General features: G+C 50.1%; 1 protein-coding gene across 1 annotated transcript in view; it reads left to right on the forward strand.

Moving 5' to 3' along the window:
• Nucleotides 1–18,964, forward strand: part of nup210 (nucleoporin 210) — a 49,058-nt gene that overhangs the window by 11,389 nt on the left and 18,705 nt on the right. Inside the window, exons 7-25 of the mRNA XM_035383360.1 lie at nucleotides 1,355–1,513; nucleotides 3,723–3,791; nucleotides 4,082–4,188; nucleotides 5,270–5,410; nucleotides 5,519–5,656; nucleotides 6,126–6,281; nucleotides 6,595–6,793; nucleotides 8,203–8,348; nucleotides 9,171–9,389; nucleotides 10,424–10,597; nucleotides 11,454–11,646; nucleotides 12,205–12,311; nucleotides 13,338–13,442; nucleotides 14,470–14,571; nucleotides 15,357–15,485; nucleotides 15,857–15,984; nucleotides 16,802–16,937; nucleotides 17,965–18,027; nucleotides 18,480–18,656. Coding sequence (XP_035239251.1) covers nucleotides 1,355–1,513; nucleotides 3,723–3,791; nucleotides 4,082–4,188; nucleotides 5,270–5,410; nucleotides 5,519–5,656; nucleotides 6,126–6,281; nucleotides 6,595–6,793; nucleotides 8,203–8,348; nucleotides 9,171–9,389; nucleotides 10,424–10,597; nucleotides 11,454–11,646; nucleotides 12,205–12,311; nucleotides 13,338–13,442; nucleotides 14,470–14,571; nucleotides 15,357–15,485; nucleotides 15,857–15,984; nucleotides 16,802–16,937; nucleotides 17,965–18,027; nucleotides 18,480–18,656 — 2,648 coding nt within the window. The remainder of the gene's footprint in view (nucleotides 1–1,354; nucleotides 1,514–3,722; nucleotides 3,792–4,081; nucleotides 4,189–5,269; nucleotides 5,411–5,518; nucleotides 5,657–6,125; nucleotides 6,282–6,594; nucleotides 6,794–8,202; nucleotides 8,349–9,170; nucleotides 9,390–10,423; nucleotides 10,598–11,453; nucleotides 11,647–12,204; nucleotides 12,312–13,337; nucleotides 13,443–14,469; nucleotides 14,572–15,356; nucleotides 15,486–15,856; nucleotides 15,985–16,801; nucleotides 16,938–17,964; nucleotides 18,028–18,479; nucleotides 18,657–18,964) is intronic.

Raw genomic sequence — 18,964 nt, forward strand, 5'->3', positions numbered from 1 at the left:
AGTCGCTAATGCAACGATCAGGACTCATACCCTCACCGGCTTCCCAGGAGCAGAATCATGCACAGCCCCAGTGCTGTGGGGATAAGGGAACAGGAGCAGAATCATGCACAGCCCCAGTGCTGTGGGGATAAGGGAACAGGAGCAGAATCATGCACAGCCCAGCACAGTGGGGATAAGGGAACAGGAGCAGAATCATGCACAGCCCCAGTGCTGTGGGGATAAGGGAACAGGACCAGAATCATGCACAGCCCCAGTGCTGTGGGGATAAGGGAACAGGAGCAGAATCATGCACAGCCCCAGTGCTGTGGGGATAAGGGAACAGGAGCAGAATCATGCACAGCCCAGTACTGTGGGGATAAGGGAACAGGAGCAGAATCATGCACAGCCCCAGTGCTGTGGGGATAAGGGAACAGGAGCAGAATCATGCACAGCCCCAGTGCTGTGGGGATAAGGGAACAGGAGCAGAATCATGCACAGCCCAGCACTGTGGGGATAAGGGAACAGGAGCAGAATCATGCACAGCCCCAGTGCTGTGGGGATAAGGGAACAGGAGCAGAATCATGCACAGCCCAGCACAGTGGGGATAAGGGAACAGGAGCAGAATCATGCACAGCCCCAGTGCTGTGGGGATAAGGGAACAGGAGCAGAATCATGCACAGCCCCAGTGCTGTGGGGATAAGGGAACAGGAGCAGAATCATGCACAGCCCAGCACTGTGGGGATAAGGGAACAGGAGCAGAATCATGCACAGCCCCAGTGCTGTGGGGATAAGGGAACAGGAGCAGAATCATGCACAGCCCCAGTGCTGTGGGGATAAGGGAACAGGAGCAGAATCATGCACAGCCCCAGTGCTGTGGGGATAAGGGAACAGGAGCAGAACCATATGGCTGCAAACAGATCAGTTAACCAGTGTTAGCCTGTGCTCTTTAGTCAATGTAAGTGGTTTAGAAGTGCCCTGAACTGAATGAGGATTAACGCAGTAAAGCGAGTTGGTTTCATAGCATCAAATATTTGTACCTCTGTCAATGAAACTGCATAAAAGCAAGTATCATGCAGTGCAGGCCTGTTCTCTAGCTAGTCCTGTACATATTTAATAACCTTTTGTTGCATGCGTTCATTTCTAAGTCAGTAGTACTGAGCATTGTGTGTACTATAGTTCTTTGTCATGGATGGGTACGCGTCTTTAGTAAATGTGTATCTTTCCCCTGGTCCCTGTAAACACAGCTAAGCACAGCTTTATTTCGGCTGTGTTTCCTGTAACTGTGCTCCAAAGTGCCAGGGGGTTAGGGTGCATTAGAGGACTGTGGCTGATTGTGTCCCTGGCAGTGATCTCTGAATGTTTCGGACCCTTCCAGAACTCTCCATGCCCTGTGAACAGTACGAGTTGCAGCTCCAGAACAGTGTGATCCATCCCGAAGCAGACCCCACTGTGGGCGTGGCCCAGCTGGACCCAGCCACCTCCACGGTCCATGCCCTTCAGCACGGTCACACCAACGTGGTGCTGGACCACCACAATATCCTTCCAACTGCAACTGAACATTACACACACTCCCATCAACTGAACATTACACACACGCCCATCAACTGAACATTACACACACGCCCATCAACTGAACATTACACACACTCCCATCAGCTGAACATTACACACACTCCCATCAACTGAACATTACACACATTCCCATCAACTGAACATTACACACATTCCCATCAACTGAACATTACACACACGCCCATCAGCTGAACATTACACACACTCCCATCAACTGAACATTACACACACGCCCATCAACTGAACATTACACACACTCCCATCAACTGAACATTACACACACTCCCATCAACAGAACATTACACACACTCCCATCAACGGAACATTACACACACGCCCATCAGCTGAACATTACACACACTCCCATCAGATGAACATTACACACACTCCCATCAACGGAACATTACACACACGCCCATCAGCTGAACATTACACACACTCCCATCAACTGAACATTACCATCACGACCCATCAACTGAACATTACACACACTCCCATCAACTGAACATTACACACACGCCCATCAGATGAACATTACCATCAAGACCCATCAACTGAACATTACCATCAAGACCCATCAGCTGAACATTACACACACTCCCATCAACTGAACATTACACACACTCCCATCAACTGAACATTACACACACGCCCATCAGCTGAACATTACCATCAAGACCCATCAACTGAACATTACACACACTCCCATCAACTGAACATTACACACACGCCCATCAGATGAACATTACCATCAAGACCCATCAACTGAACATTACCATCAAGACCCATCAGCTGAACATTACCATCAAGACCCATCAGCTGAACATTACACACACTCCCATCAACTGAACATTACCATCAAGACCCATCAGCTGAACATTACACACACTCCCATCAACTGAACATTACAAACATTACGTGTGGGGGTTGGATGCTGAGGGGGGTGGGACGTGTGGGGATAGGACGCTGAGGGGGTAGGACGTGTGGGGGTAGGATGCTGAGGGGGTGGGACATGTGGTGGTAGGACGCTGAGGGGGGTGGGACGTGTGGGGGTAGGACGCTGAGGGGGGTGGGACGTGTGGGGGTAGGATGCTGAGGGGGTGGGACGCTGAGGGGGTAGGATGCTGAGGGGGGTGGGACGTGAGGGGGTAGGACGCTGAGGGGGATGGGACGTGTGGGGGTAGGATGCTGAGGGGGTGGGATGCTGAGGGGGTAGGATGCTGAGGGGGTGGGACGTGTGGGGGTAGGACGCTGAGGGGGGTGGGACGTGTGGGTGTAGGATGCTGAGGGGGTGGGACGTTGAGGGGGGTGGGACGTGAGGGGGTAGGACGCTGAGGGGGGTGGGACGTGTGGGGGTAGGATGCTGAGGGGGTGGGACGCTGAGGGGGTAGGATGCTGAGCGGGTGGGACGTGTGGGGGTAGGATGCTGAGGGGGTGGGACGCTGAGGGGGTGGGACGTGAGGGGGTAGGATGCTGAGCGGGTGGGACGTGTGGGGGTAGGACGCTGTGGGGGTGGGATGCTGAGGGGGTAGGATGCTGAGGGGGTGGGACGTGTGGGGGTAGGACGCTGAGGGGGGTGGGACGTGTGGGTGTAGGATGCTGAGCGGGTGGGACGTGAGGGGGTAGGACGCTGAGGGGGTGGGACGCTGAGGGGGTAGGATGCTGAGGGGGTGGGACGTGTGGGGGTAGGATGCTGAGGGGGTGGGACGCTGAGGGGGTAGGATGTGGGGGTAGGACGCTGAGGGGGGTGGGACGTGTGGGTGTAGGATGCTGAGGGGGTGGGACGCTGAGGGGGGTGGGACGTGTGGGGGTAGGATGCTGAGGGGGTGGGACGTGTGGGGGTAGGATGCTGAGCGGGTAGGACGCTGTGGGGGTGGGACATGTGGGGGTAGGATGCTGAGGGGGTGGGACGCTGTGGGGGTGGGACATGTGGGGGTAGGATGCTGAGGGGGTAGGACGCTGAGGGGGGTGGGACGTGTGGGGGTGGGACGCTGAGGGGGTGGGACGCTGAGGGGGTAGGATGCTGAGCGGGTGGGACGTGTGGGGGTAGGATGCTGTGGTGGTGGGACGTGTGGGGGTAGGACGCTGAGGGGGTAGATGGGGAAGAGCCGCGTGTGGCTGGTAATATAAACAGACTCTCTCAGTCCTTTTCCTTGACCGAAGCTGTTCAGGCCTTGGCCTGCAGGGGGCATCGCGGCTGCCCAACAGCACACTGTATGTGGTAGAGCCAGGATACCTGGGTAAGCTTCTGCAAAATTTAACTGATATTGCATTTTTATGTTGTCCTTTTGCTGTATAAATGTAACATAACATACTTATTTTTTCAGATATAGTGATTATTCAAGCTGAAATTAAGACATTTAAAAAAAAAGTAATACTATAGAGTGTGCACTAACCCTACCAGCTAGTTTGCTCAGATGTTGCTGTCGACTAACCCTAAATGTACCACCTTAAACAATGTGTTCAGCTAAACACCGTGTTCAGGTTAAACATTGAGCTTTAACTCTTTTTATTTATTCCTCTCGTGCAGGGTTTAAAATTCAGCCGGGTGACCGTTGGGCCCTGCAGGTGGAGGCGGTGTATGAGGTCACCGTGCTCGTGTTCGATAAGTCCAGTAACAGGGTTCACTTGGCTAATGTGAGTGCAGCGGAGCGGCCCATTCTCTTTTCTTTCTGGAGTTTTATCCGGACGACGTTTTCATCCTGTGAATTTTACCATTCTGCTGTCTACTAAAAACTTCCCAGTGTAAATTTGGCCACTTTTGGTTCCTCTGGATGTGGTCCAGGAATCTGTGAGAATCTTACAGCTTTGATTTAGGATGAATGTGTCTTTAGAGTATGATTTAGGATGAATGTGTCTTTAGAGTATGATTTAGGATGAGTGTGTCTTTAGAGTATGATTTAGGATGAATGTGTCTTTAGAGTAGGATTTAGGATGAATGTGTCTTTAGAGTATGATTTAGGATGAATGTGTCTTTTAAATTCTGACTCACCCGTACGTTGTAAATCATCTTTGATACTCTCAGGTCTGGTGTTCAGAAGTCTTTCGGAACTTAAGCACTTTTCTGTTGCATCTCACATGATCACATGCTCTCTGAACACGGTTAGATCACATCCTCTCTGAACACGGTTAGATCACATCCTCTCTGAACACGGTTAGATCACATGCTCTCTGAACACGGTTAGATCACATGCTCTCTGAACACGGTTAGATCACATGCTCTCTGAACACGGTTAGATCACATGCTCTCTGAACACGGTTAGATCACATGCTCTCTGAACACGGTTAGATCACATGCTCTCTGAACACGGTTAGATCACATGCTCTCTGAACATGGTTAGATCACATCCTCTCTGAACACGGTTAGATCACATGCTCTCTGAACACGGTTAGATCACATGCTCTCTGAACACGGTTAGATCACATGCTCTCTGAACACGGTTAGATCACATCCTCTCTGAACACGGTTAGATCACATGCTCTCTGAACACGGTTAGATCACATCCTCTCTGAACACGGTTAGATCACATGCTCTCTGAACACGGTTAGATCACATGCTCTCTGAACACGGTTAGATCACATGCTCTCTGAACACGGTTAGATCACATGCTCTCTGAACACGGTTAGATCACATCCTCTCTGAACACGGTTAGATCACATGCTCTCTGAACACGGTTAGATCTCCCATAATCATGCCCTTTATGTGAACACTTTTCAGAACATACGGATTGACGCTGCCTTCCAGAAAGAGTACTTTCAGGTCCTGGAATCGTCTCTGAACGGCTCGTACCACCGCGTGAGGACCCGGAAGGCGGGACAGACGGGGATCGATGCCGCGCTTCGGTCTGTGGTCGATCAGGTCTGTGGTCTGTGGTCTGTGGTCTGTGGTTTCTGCGCGGTTGCTTGGCCCTGCGTGTGATTTTGAGCCGGAAACTGGCTCACGCTCATGCATCTGATTGTGTTTCAGAATGGGGGAGTGCATATGATTCCTGTCCCAGTGCGCAGTCAACAGGAAGTGGAAATATACAATCCCATAATTCTCAGTCCCAGGATTCTCACATTTCCATGGCAACCAAAAGTAGGAGCGTACCAGTACACCATAAAGGTATGCATTACGCTATATTACAGTATACCAGTACACCATAAAGGTATACATTATGCTATATTACAGTATACCAGTACACCATAAAGGTATACATTATGCTATATTACAGTATACCAGTACACCATAAAGGTATACATTATGCTATATTACAGCATACCAGTACACCATAAAGAGATGGTGATGGAGATGAGGTGGGGCTTACACATAGATGGGTGGAGCTTGATAGAGACGAGGTGGGACTTACACATAGATGGGCGGAGCTTGATAGTGATGAGGTGGGACTTACACATAGATGGACGGAGCTTGATAGAGATGAGGTGGGGCTTACACATAGATGGGCGGAGCTTGATAGTGATGAGGTGGGACTTACACATAGATGGACGGAGCTTGATAGAGATGAGGTGGGGCTTACTCATAGATGGGTGGGGTTTGTGTAGAGTTGTTTGTGTAATTATTTTGCGTTTTGTAGGCCACAGGAGGAAGTGGAAACTTCACATGGTCTTCCTCCAGCCCGGCTGTGGCCACGGTTACGGTTAAAGGGGTGATGACCACTGGCAGTGATATTGGAGTCAGTGTGATCCAGGCCCGCGATGTGCAGAACCTTCTGCACTATGGAGAGATGAAGGTAACACTGCGTTTACCTGCCAGGGATAAGGGAGTGCTGGAACTGCGTATAACCGCCCTTCTCTGTCTTCTCCTCCCATCCCCCTCTCCTCCCCTCTCCCCTACCCTACCCTCCCTCTCTCCTCCCCTCTCCCTCTCCCCTACCCTCTACTCCCCCCCTCCCCTCCCTCTCCCCTCCCTTCCCCTCCCCTACCCTACCCTCTCTCCTCTCCTCTCCTCCCCTTTCCCCTATCCTCTCCTCCCTCCTCCTCCCCTACCCTCTCCTCCCCTCTCCTCCTCCCCTCCCCTCTCCCCTCCCCTCCCCTCTCATGCAGGTGTATGTGGTGGAGCCCGTGGGGATGGACTTTGCCCCATGCCAGGTGGAGGTGCGGCAGGGCCTGGTGTTGGACCTGCCTCTGCGCATCTTTGGGCTGCTGAGTGCGGACAGTGAGGAGCGCGTCATGCTCAGCGACTGCTCCCACTTCCAGTTACAGGTGCAGATGGAGACACAGGGTGTATTCCAGCTTCTGCAGGGTGAGGCCGGCTGCTCTGTCCACTCTGGGCTGATCTCTCTACTCTGATTAGGCTGATCTCTCCACTCTGTGAATGGCTGATCTCTCCATTCTGTTAATGGCTGATCTCTCCACTCTGTGAATGGCTGATCTCTCCCCTCTGGGCTGATCTCTCCACTCTGAATAGGCTGATCTCTCCTCTCTGAATGGGCTGATCTCTCCACTCTGGTTGGACTGATATCTCCTCTCTGATTAAGCTGATCTCTCCACTCTATGAATGGCTGATCTCACCCCTCTGGGCTGATCTCTTCACTCTGCGAACGGGCTGATCTCTCCACTCTGATTGGGCTTGTTGGGACTGTGAGAATTGGAGAATTGAGTAAAATGTTTATGTTCTGATTCCAGCTGTTTTTATCGCTAACACCCTAGTTTAAGGTTGTGCACTCTTGTGCATCAACAGTTAAATAAAACCTCACTTGTCGAACATATTAAATATATTTTTATTTGATATATTTTGGTAATTATTATAAAACATCAATTATATCATCATATTTGTTGATAGGCAGAGCAACCTGTTGCAACCTGCGTCTAATTGTACAATACACAACTAGATTAAAATGAAGAAATTCATTAAGTTACAGATGTTACAGTTACGGTTGTAAAAGAAATGAAGGAAGGAAAATACCAAACCACAGCCAGTTTCTCTCAAGTCCCAGGAGTACCAAGTTTCAAAAACCAAAAGGCAGCCGATTGTGACAAAAAACCAGGGGTGAAAATGCAAAAATGAAAGATGAGCAAAGACATCAGACTGCGCACACCACACGCTGAGACACACTGGGCCCAGGGTCAGACTCTCCTCATGCAGCAGATAGCAACCCCCCAAATGTCCACTGCAACAGATGCTAACTGGCTCGATGTTAAGCCCCAAAAAAATAATAAAGAAAGGCCCCAATTTTATGTAGTGGCTAGAGGGGGGGCACCCCCTCTTCTCCTGGCCTATGCGCACTTAATGATGAGGGGGAAGCCTGGCTACGCTGAATGGGTGAGGTGTTGCTCAGCAATGGAATACCTTGAAAAACTGGAAGTTTACTTCTAACGACAGGGACAGAGAGAGAGCATTCCTGTGATCAAAACAGAGCAAGCTGCTCAGTTACAAGTGACACTGCTTGGACTATGAGCAAGTTTGCGCCGTCAAATTATATTGTCTGTCTTCCAAAGACGATAATCTATAAACTAGACATCCGCCTGGGCGATCTCTGTGAACGGTCTGATCCTGTCTCTGCAGCGCCTTTCACTGCTCAGTGTCTTGCTGTGTTTTATGCTCCAGGGTAAACAGCATGTGCTTGATTCTCCTCTCCTGCTGTTTCGAGAGAGGGAAGGTATTTGGTGGCTTTGTCTGTAACTCTGATTGGCTGATTGATGTGTTTACAGGAAGACTGGCCCCTGGCCAGGGGCACTGCAGTGGAGTGCGAGTGGAGGCTCTTGCGCCGGGTCACACCACCCTGCAGGTCACCTACGCCCACGGCGCCGTGCACCTCAGTGCCAAGATCACCATCGCTGCCTACAAGCCTCTCAAAGTGAGACCCCTCTCATTTAGGGTTGGGGGAAACATTTGATGGAGCATTGTCTGTTCTGGTATTGCAATTCTAAGAGACAGGACTGCAGGAGTGCTAGGATAGCACTGAGAGACAGGACTGCAGGAGTGCTAGGCTAGCACTGAGAGACAGGACTGCTGGAGTGCTAGGATAGCACTGAGAGACAGGACTGCAGGAGCGCTAGGCTAGCACTGAGAGACAGGACTGCAGGAGCGCTAGGCTAGCACTGAGAGACAGGACTGGAGGAGCGCTAGGCTAGCACTGAGAGACAGGACTGCTGGAGCGCTAGGCTAGCACTGAGAGACAGGGCTGCTGGAGCGCTAGGCTAGCACTGAGAGACAGGGCTGCAGGAGCGCTAGGCTAGCACTGAGAGACAGGACTGCAGGAGCGCTAGGCTAGCATTGAGAGACAGAACTGCTGGAGCGCTAGGCTAGCACTGAGAGACAGGGCTGCAGGAGCGCTAGGCTAGCACTGAGAGACAGGACTGCTGGAGCGCTAGGCTAGCACTGAGAGACAGGGCTGCTGGAGCGCTAGGCTAGCACTGAGAGACAGGGCTGCAGGAGCGCTAGGCTAGCACTGAGAGACAGGGCTGCAGGAGCGCTAGGCTAGCACTGAGAGACAGGACAGGGTATCTGGTTTTTTATTCCTACACCAGGAATCACACAACTGTTCTCTTTTGAATCTCAGGTTTTTAAATTACAGCAAACTTTATTGGTCTTTGTTGTCAGGTGCCTTGTCTAATCAGAACACAGTAGGCTTGATGTATATCTTTATACTTAAGGCACAAATTTTCAATTTTAACAGGCTGTTGATCCTGTGTCTGTTGCTGTGGTAACCTTGGGCTCCTCCAAAGACATGCTGTTTGAAGGGGGTCCTAAACCCTGGATTTTGGAACCATCCAAATTCTTCAGAAATCTGACGGCTGAAGATGCGCAGAGCATTAGCCTTGAGCTGTGTGGCCCCACCTCACGCAACTATGGCCAGCACTGGGTCCGAGCCACATGCAGGGCTCTAGGGGAACAGGTGAGTGTGTGCCCGTATAAAGGTGTTAAACACAGAGCGCTAGTACAGCTGAGAGTGTGTGTGTGTGTTAGGATTACTGTGTCTATGGTAGGGTTATGGTTAGGTGTGTGTGTGTGGTAGGGTTATGGTTAGTTATGTGCGTGTAAGATAGGGTTATGTTTAGGCGTGTGTAGAGGTGTGTAAAGGCATGTAAAGGCGTGTAAATGTGTGTAAAGGCGTGTAAATGTGTGTAAAGGCGTGTAAGGGCGTGTAAAGGTTTGTAAAGCTGTGTAAAGGTTTGTAAAGGTGTGTAAAGGTTTTTAAAGGTGTGTAAGGGCGTGTAAAGGTTTGTAAAGCCATGTAACGGCGTGTAAAGGCGTGTAACGGTGTGTAAAGGCGTGTAAGGGTGTGTAAGGGTTTGTAAAGGTGTGTAAAGCCGTGTAACGGTGTGTAAGGCTTTGTAAAAGTGTGTAATGGTGTGTAATGGCGTGTAACGGTGTGTAAAGCCATGTAACGGCGTGTAAAGGTGTGTAAAGGCGTGTAACGGTGTGTAAGGCTTTGTAAAGGTGTGTAAAGGCGTGTAAAGGTGTGTAAGGGCGTGTAACGGTGTGTAAAGGTGTGTAAAGGCGTGTAAGGGTTTGTAAAGGCGTGTAACGGTGTGTAAGGGCATGTAAACGCGTGTAACGGTGTGTAAGGCTTTGTAAAGGTGTGTAACGGTGTGTAAAGGCGTGTAACGGTGTGTAAGGCTTTGTAAAGGTGTGTAAAGGTGTGTAAAGGCGTGTAAGGGTTTGTAAAGGCGTGTAACGGTGTGTAAGGGCATGTAAACGCGTGTAACGGTGTGTAAAGGCGTATAACGGTGTGTAAGGCTTTGTAAAGGTGTGTAACGGTGTGTAAAGGCGTGTAACGGTGTGTAAGGCTTTGTAAAGGTGTGTAACGGTGTGTAAGGGCATGTAAAGGCGTGTAACGGTGTGTAAAGGCGTGTAACGGTGTGTAAGGCTTTGTAAAGGTGTGTAAAGGCGTGTAAGGGTTTGTAAAGGCGTGGCCCTGTCCTGCAGGTGCTGGCTATAACGGTGGGGAACATGGCCAGTGTGACTAACCCCTTCCCGGCGGCGGAGCCAGCTGTGGTGAAGCTGGTGTGCGCTCCTCCCTCACGCCTCACGCTCGTGCCCGTTTACGGCAGCCCCCACCTGGACCTGTCCTGCCCCCTGCTGCAGCAGAACAAGCAAATGGTGAGGCGGGGCGCAGTTTAACCACCCTTTAACATGTACATAACCCATATTCCCCCCTATAACATGCAGATAATCCCCCTATAACATGCAGATAATCCCCCTATAACATACAGATAATCCCCCTATAACATACAGATAATCCCCCTATAACATACAGATAATCCCCCTATAACATGCTGATAATCCCCCTATAACATGCAGATAATCCCCCTATAACCTACAGATATTCCCCCCTATAACATACAGATAATCCCCCATAACATGCAGATAATCCCCCTATAACATGCAGATAATCCCCCATAACATGCAGATAATCCCCCTATAACATGCAGATAATCCCCCTATAACATGCAGATAATCCCCCTATAACATGCAGATAATCCCCCTATAACCTACAGATAATCCCCCATAACATGCAGATATTCCCCCCTATAACATACAGATAATCCCCCATAACATGCAGATAATCCCCCTATAACATGCAGATAATCCCCCTATAACATGCAGATAACCTCCATATAACATACAGATAACCCTCCTGTAACATGCAGATAATCCCCCTCTAACATACAGATAACCCTCCTGTAACATGCAGATAATCCCCCTTTAACATGCAGATAATCCCCCTATAACATGCAGATAACCCCCATATAACATGCAGATAATCCCCCTATAACATACAGGTAACCCTCCTATGACATGCAGGTAAACCCCCTATAACATTGGGGTAATCAGACCTTCCCATGGGGGTAATCCCCCTATAACATGGAGGTAATCAGCCCCTCCCATGGGGATAATCCCCCCTTCACATTTTCGTTTGGGCGCATTTCATTCATACTGTTTTGCTCAATTTCAGGTGCCTGTTTCAAATTATCGAAACCCCATATTGGACCTAGCGGCCTATGACCAGCAGGGGCGCCGTTTTGATAACTTCAGCTCTCTGAGCATCGCATGGGAGTCCAGCAGAGAGGCGCTGGCCAGCATCCTGCCCACCCAGCCCATCACACTGTCCGTCACCCAAGACCGCAACGGGCAGAGGAAACTCCGTGGTACTCCATTTGTGCTCATCTCTGTGATGCAGTAGAGGAAACTCTGTGGTACTCCATTTGTGTTCATCTCTGTGATGCAGTAGAGGAAACTCTGTGGTACTCCATTTGTGTTCATCTCTGTGATGCAGTAGAGGAAACTCTGTGGTACTCCATTTGTGCTCGTCTCTGTGATGCTGTAGAGGAAACTCTGTGGTACTCCATTTGTGCTCGTCTCTGTGATGCAGTAGAGGAAACTCTGTGGTACTCCATTTGTGTTCATCTCTGTGATGCAGTGAAGTCTTTCAGAAATGAGAATGACCTGAATGTGCAGCTGTGGTTGGACACACATTATTTGACCCTTATTAGTCCTAACCCCCGCAAATATGTATATAAAGTATATTTATATAACTTCTGCTTAGAGCTCATCTTTTGAAAGGCAAAAGATGCTTTGTTAGTTTTCTACAAGATTTAGTCAGAATTAGCATTGCAGCCCCATTTCCAGTCTTGTTTGACTGGTTCTGCCGTTGATGCTGAGTGGGCTGTTTCTTGGTGGTTAAAGAGTAACTCTGTTTCTCTCAGGCCTGCAGACGGTGGTGGTGCACCGGGAGTCGGGCGTGGCCGCCATCACCGTGAGTGCCGTGGGGTACCAGCGCCCCCACATGGAGGCCGCCCGGGTGCAGACCCCGGTAAGAGTGCTGCTGAATGCACATGCTCTGTCATCTGTTGCCATTTCACTGTCTTTACATGGAAGCCTGAGAATGAGTCACTTCCTGTTCAAGCTGTCAGAACAGGAAGCTGTAGTGTGGGCACACTGAACACACTGCTGTAAGCAGCCATGTCACAGGGACACTTCTTTACATCGCTCTTCTATGGTAGAACCAACATTGGGGCTGCTGTTATGGGGTTTTCTATGGTAGAACCAACATTAGGGCTGCTGTTATGAGGTTTTTTATGGTAGAACCAACATTAGGGCTGCTGTTACAGCGCTTTCTATGGTAGAACCAACATTAGGGCGGCTGTTACAGTGCTTTCTATGGTAGAACCAATATAGGAGGCATTGCTGTGGAGGGTTACTATGATAGTACAGCAGTCAGGGCTGTTGTTATAGGGATAGCTTTGGGGGCTGTTGTTGTGGAGGTTGCTATGGGGGCTGTTATGGGGGTTGTTATGGGAGCTGTTGTTGTGGGTGTTGCTATAGGGATTGTTGTTATGGGGGCTGTTGTTATGGAGGTTGCTATGAAAAACAGCAGAGATGCAGGAAGTGAAAGGAAGGCTGGGTGGGATTTGCTCTCTGGCTGCGCAGGTTTACTGAAGCATGAATACTGCGGCATGTGCTGCACATCTACAGTAATGCACACCCATACAGTCAAGTATTACACTTACATACATCGGATAAGAAATGGTTATTTCCTATCATTTTCTTCCAATGTTATGAGAAACAGAAGTGCACACCGACACTCAAATACAAAATTCATGGGAGTAGTAAAATGCTGAATGAACTGAAGAGGTTAAGAACATTCTTTATTATGCCTGCACCACCATTCTCATGTTTTGAGATGAATTTGAAATGGAAATATGGTCACAGTTTTGGGTGTGGGGTTCGAAGTGTGATAGGGTTATGTAGTGGCAGGTGTGTACAGGTGTGGCTGTGGACACACAGTATCCTGGTTCACATTGTACCTGAATGTGATGTCACTTCCTCTTGTTGGCAGTATGACCCCCTGACCCCCGTTTCCGCCACGTTAGAGCTGCTGCTGGTGGAGGACGTGAGGGTGAGCCCTCAGGCCCTCACCATATACAACCATCCCGACGTGCAGGTGAGGAACTTAAAGCCTCCGCCTTTTGTACATACACTCTCTGCTTCTAGCTCCTTTGTAAGGCACCTTCTACACTGCCTGGCCAAAAAAAAGTTGCACACTCTAATATTTCGTGGACTGCCTTTAGCTTTGATTACGGCACGCATTCATCGTGGCATTGTTTCGACAACCAAAGAGTTTCAATGCGGTTAAGGTCAGGACTCTGTGGTGGCCAGTTCATGTGTGAAAATGATTCCTCATGCTCCCTGAACCACTCTTTCACAATTTGAGCCCAATGAATCTTGGCTTTGTCGTCCTGGAATATGCCCGTGCCGTCAGGGAAGAAAAAATTTATTGGTTGGATAACCTGGTCATTCAGTACATTCAGGTACTCAGCTGACTTCATTTTATTGCCGCATAAAGTTGCTGAGTCTAGACCTGACTAAAAGCAACCCCAGATCATAACACTGCCTCCAGAGGCTGTGGGCACTGTCCAAAAAAATCCAAACAGCGAATTTATTTTTGGCCAGGCAGTGTATAAAGCACTTGTCCCGTTTGAGGTTTCCTTTCTAGAACACAAGTGGGACCCCTCTCTAAAGCGCTCATTCATTGTGGGTCCCCTCTCTAAAGCACTCATTCATTGTGGGTCCCTTCTCTAAAACGCTCGATTCATTGTGGGTCCCCTCTCTAAAGCACTGATTCATTGTGGGTCCCCTCTCTAAAGCGCTGATTCATTGTGGGTCCCCTCTCTAAAGCGCTGATTTATTGTGGGTCCCCTCTCTAAAGCGCTCGATTCATAAGGGTCCCTTCTCTAGAACACAAGTGGGTCCCCTCTCTAAAGCACTGATTCATTGTGGGTCCCTTCTCTAAAGCGCTGATTCATTGTGGGTCCCCTCTCTAAAGCACTGATTCATTGTGGGTCCCCTCTCTAAAGCACTGATTCATTGTGGGTCCCTTCTCTAAAGCGCTCGATTCATTGTGGGTTCCTTCTAAGTTTTTGTTCCTCCGTGTAACTTGCAGCTCATTGATTACTATTTTTGTTCTACAGGCTGAATTGACTCTAAAAGAAGGTTCTGGGTACTTCTTTGTCAACACAAGCGCAGGGGGAATAGCAGATTTGGTTTACCGGGAATCCCAAGGAACTGCAGAGGTGAATTAGCTATATATGTATGTGTGTCTGCCTGTTTCTAAACCAGTCTGTGTGTGCCTGTGTGTGTGCCTGTGTCTGTGTGTCTGCGTGTGTCTGCGTTTGTGTCTGCGTGTGTGTCTTTGTGTGTCTGTGTCTGCCTGTGTGTGTGCCTGCGTGTGTCTGCATGCGTCTGCTTGTGTGTCTGCATGTGCTTGCTTGTGTGTCTGCGTGTGTGTCTGCGTATGTCTGTGTGTGCCTGCATGTGCGTCTGCGTGTGTGTCTGTGTCTGCGTGTGCCTGCGTGTGTCTGCGTTTGTGTCTGCGTGTGTATCTGCGTGTGTGTCTTTGTGTGTCTGCCTGTGTGTGTGCCTGCGTGTGTCTGCATGCGTCTGCTTGTGTCTGCATGCGTCTGCTTGTGTCTGCATGTGCCTGCTTGTGTGTCTGCGTATGTCTGTGTGTGCCTGCATGTGCATCTGCGTGTGTCTTTGTGTGTCTGCCTGTGTGTGTGCCTGCGTGTGTCTGCATGCGTCTGCTTGTGTCTGCATGTGCCTGCTTGTGTGTCTGCGTATGTCTGTGTGTGCCTGCATGTGCGTCTGCGTGTGCGTCTGCATGTGCCTGCGTGTCTGTGTGTGCCTGCATGTGTGTCTGTGCGTGTGTGTCTGCATGTGTCTGTGTGTGCCTGTGCGTGTGTGTCTGCATGTGCCTGCGTGTGCCTACGCGTGTGCCTGCGTGTGTGTCTGCGTGTGTCTGCACGTGACAGCAGGTTAGCGCAGGTGTGCAGGTGACGGGACATGCCGTGTGTTTCAGGTGCGCCCCCTGCAGCCCGGCCAGGTGGCGGTGATGGTGCACGACCTCTGCTTGGCCTTCCCCGCTCCTGCCACAGCCACCGTGCGCATTTCGGACATCGCTGAGGTGTACATCCGAGTGGTGGACAAGGTGAGTTCGGAGTGGGCGGGGCCGAGCAGCGGCAGCAGTGTCAGCTGGTTCTCATTATGCTCATTTTATAAGATGAAAATATGACTGTATGAAAGTATCATCTTTAGACACTGGCTTTCTTTCTGCTGCAGGAAATCCATGAATACTTCCACAGTAGAGAGTGTCACATAGTCAGTGCATGTGTCAGTGATTGCGGTGTCCCATAGTCAGTGAATGTGTCAATGATTGCAGTGTCACATAGTGCATGTGTCAGTGTGTGAGCAGGATTTTGCAGTTATTGCGGGGATTGATTGAATTTAATATTATTTCAATTGCAAAATCCCGGGGTGCTGACTGGTCTCTGCAGTGATGTGGAATTTACTGCATTGCAGGTGGAAATTGGGAAGACTGTGAGAGCTTATGTGCGTGTGCTGGATGACCACAAGCAGCCCTTTCTGTCCAAATACTTTCCTCTGATGAACCTGAAGCTGAAGGCAGCTTCTGCAATTGTGTCTCTCTCGTGAGTGCAAAGACCCCGCCCCTCAGTCCCATACTGACCTTGCCTCTCAGTCCCGCACTGACCTTGCCTCTCAGTCCCACACTGACCTCGCCCCTCAGTCCCACACTGACCTCGCCCCTCAGTCCCACACTGACCTCGCCCCTCAGTCCCACACTGACCTTGCCCCTCAGTCCCACACTGACCTTGCCTCTCAGTCCCACACTGACCTCGCCCCTCAGTCCCACACTGACCTTGCCCCTCAGTCCCACACTGACCCCGCCCCTCAGTCCCACACTGACTCCGCCCCTCAGTCCCACACTGACCCCGCCCCTCAGTCCCACACTGACCCCGCCCCTCAGTCCCATAGTGACCTTGCCTCTCAGTCCCACACTGACTCCGCCCCTCAGTCCCACACTGACCCCGTCCCTCAGTCCCACACTGACCCCGTCCCTCAGTCCCACACTGACCCCGTCCCACAGTCCCGCACTGACCTCGCCCCTCTGTCCCGCACTGAACCCGCCCCTCAGTCCCGCACTGACCTCACCCCTCTGTCCCGCACTGACTCCGCCCCTCAGTCCCACACTGACCCCGCCCCTCAGTCCCACACTGACCCCGTCCCTCAGTCCCGCACTGACCTCGTCCCTCTGTCCCACACTGACCTCGCCCCTCAGTCCCACACTGACCCCGCCCCTCTGTCCCACACTGACTCCGCCCTTCAGTCCCACATTGACCCGCCCCTCAGTCCCTCACTGACCCCGCCCCTTGTCCCTGAGCTGCAGAGTGCTGATTGGTTGAGGGAGGTTTGTGGGCAGGTGCTGAGCAGGTCTCTCCCTGGCAGGCACCTGGCGGAGTCGTCCGAGCCGGACACAGCGGTGTTCCTGGTCCAGGGTGCGGCTGTCGGCCAGACCACTCTCTCTGCCGTGGTGTTGGATAAGAGTGGGAGAAGAGTCATGTCTGCTCCGCAGCAAATGGAAGTAAGGCTCTGCGCTTTCTGTCAGGGATTTCTTAGTGGAAACACTAGCTATAGCCATGTTTAGGCAGGTGGGGTTTTTATACAAAAGCTTAGCTGTAGCATTTAGAATAGCACTTTTCTGTAGCATTTAGAATAGCGCTTAGCTGTAGCATTTAGAATAGTGCTTAGCTGTAGCGTTTAGAATAGTGCTTAGCTCTGGCGATTATAATAGCACTTTTCTGTAGCATTTAGAATAGCGCTTAGCTGTAGCGTTTAGAATAGTGCTTAGCTGTGGCGTTTATAATAGCACTTAGATGTAGCATTTAGAATAGCACTTAGCTGTAGCACTTATTTCATTTAATTTCATATAGTTTATTTGGTAGGGACAATGCAAGTTAACATAGTACCACTTCAACTCATTACAAACAAGCTGATGTAACTGATGTACCGCATACAGAGATTATAGCTATTGCTAGTTTCCAACTCATGTCCCTAGTTAGGCTTTTAATAAGAAAAAGAAATTCAAAAACATACAATTATAGAACATTATTTAAAGTAGAATAATGCTTAGCTGTAGCATTTAGAATAGCGCTTAGCTGTAGCATTTTGAATAGCGCTTGGCTGTAGCGTTTAGAATATCGCTTAGCTGTAGCGTTTAGAATATCGCTTAGCTGTAGCATTTTGAATAGCGCTTAGCTGTAGCGTTTAGAATAGCGATTAGCTGTAGCGTTTAGAATAGCAATTAGCTATAGTGTTTATAATAGCACTTAGCTGCAACGTTTAGCCTAGCGTGATGCTGTAGCCTTTATAATAGCGTTTAGCTGTAGCGTTTATAATAGCACTTAGCTGCAACGTTTAGCCTAGCGTGATGCTGTAGCGTTTATAATAGCGCTTAGCTGTAGCGTTTAGCCTAACGCTTAGCTGTAGCCTTTAGAATAGCGTTTAGCTGTAGCGTTTATAATAGCACTTAGCTGCAGTGTTTAGCCTAGCGCTTAGCTGTAGCGTGATGCTGCTGTGGTTGTGTTTCTGACAGGCGCTTCTGTTTTCAGGTGTTCCCTCCCTTCAGACTGCTGCCTCGGAGGTTGTGTGTGATTGTAGGGGCCATGATGCAGGTGTGTGTGTATGTTTATGTGTGTAGGTGACATGCAGGTGTCTGTGTGTAGGTGACATAATGCAGTTGTGTGTGTGTGTGTGTGTGTAGGTAACGTGATGCAGGTGTGTGTGTGTGTGTGTGGATGACTTGATGCAGGTGTGTGTCTGTGTGTGTAGGTGACATGCAGGTGTGTGTGTGTAGGTGACATGATGCAGGTGTGTGTGTGTAGGTAATGTGATCCAGGTGTGTGTGTGTGTGTGGGTAACGTGATCCAGGTGTGTATGTGTGTATGTGTGTGGGTAACGTGATCCAGGTGTGTGTGTGTGTGTGTGTAACATGATGCAGTTGGGTGGTATTGGTGGAATTGTATTGCACTGATGTTCTGTGTATTCGTCTGGATAAGAGCGTTGGCTCAGCGATGGAAATAGCTGTGATTTATAAATGCTTTGTCATGTTATGGCTTTCTACTAGATTACATCAGAGGGGGGGCCACCGCAGTCCAATATCCTGTTCTCCATTGGCGACGGGAGCATCGCCACGGTCAACCGCATGGGTCACGTGAGGGGCGTGGCCGTGGGCAATGTGACGGTGACCGGCTTGGTGCAGGCGGTGGATGTGGAGAGTGGGAAGCAGGTGGTGGTTTCTCAGGTAATGTTTTACACCTGCAGGTTCGGCCAGCTCAGAGTTCACAGTAACGGCCCCACACACACTGCACTCTGCACACTGTGTGCTTCCACAACTAGTTTACTCTAACAGAACAGGACACTTAACAGAAGTCCAGCCTGGAGAGTGTGTGTGTGCATGTATGCGTAGTGTGTGTGTACATGTGTGCGTAGTGTGTGTTTCTGCGTGCGTAGTGTGTGTTTCTGTGTGCGTAGTGTGTGTACATGTGTGCGTAGTGTGTACACGCGTGCGTAGTGTGTACATGTGTGCGTAGTGTGTGTGTACATGTGTGC

This window comes from Anguilla anguilla, chromosome 11 (assembly GCF_013347855.1).
Source record: "Anguilla anguilla isolate fAngAng1 chromosome 11, fAngAng1.pri, whole genome shotgun sequence".
Lineage (NCBI taxonomy): Eukaryota > Metazoa > Chordata > Actinopteri > Anguilliformes > Anguillidae > Anguilla > Anguilla anguilla.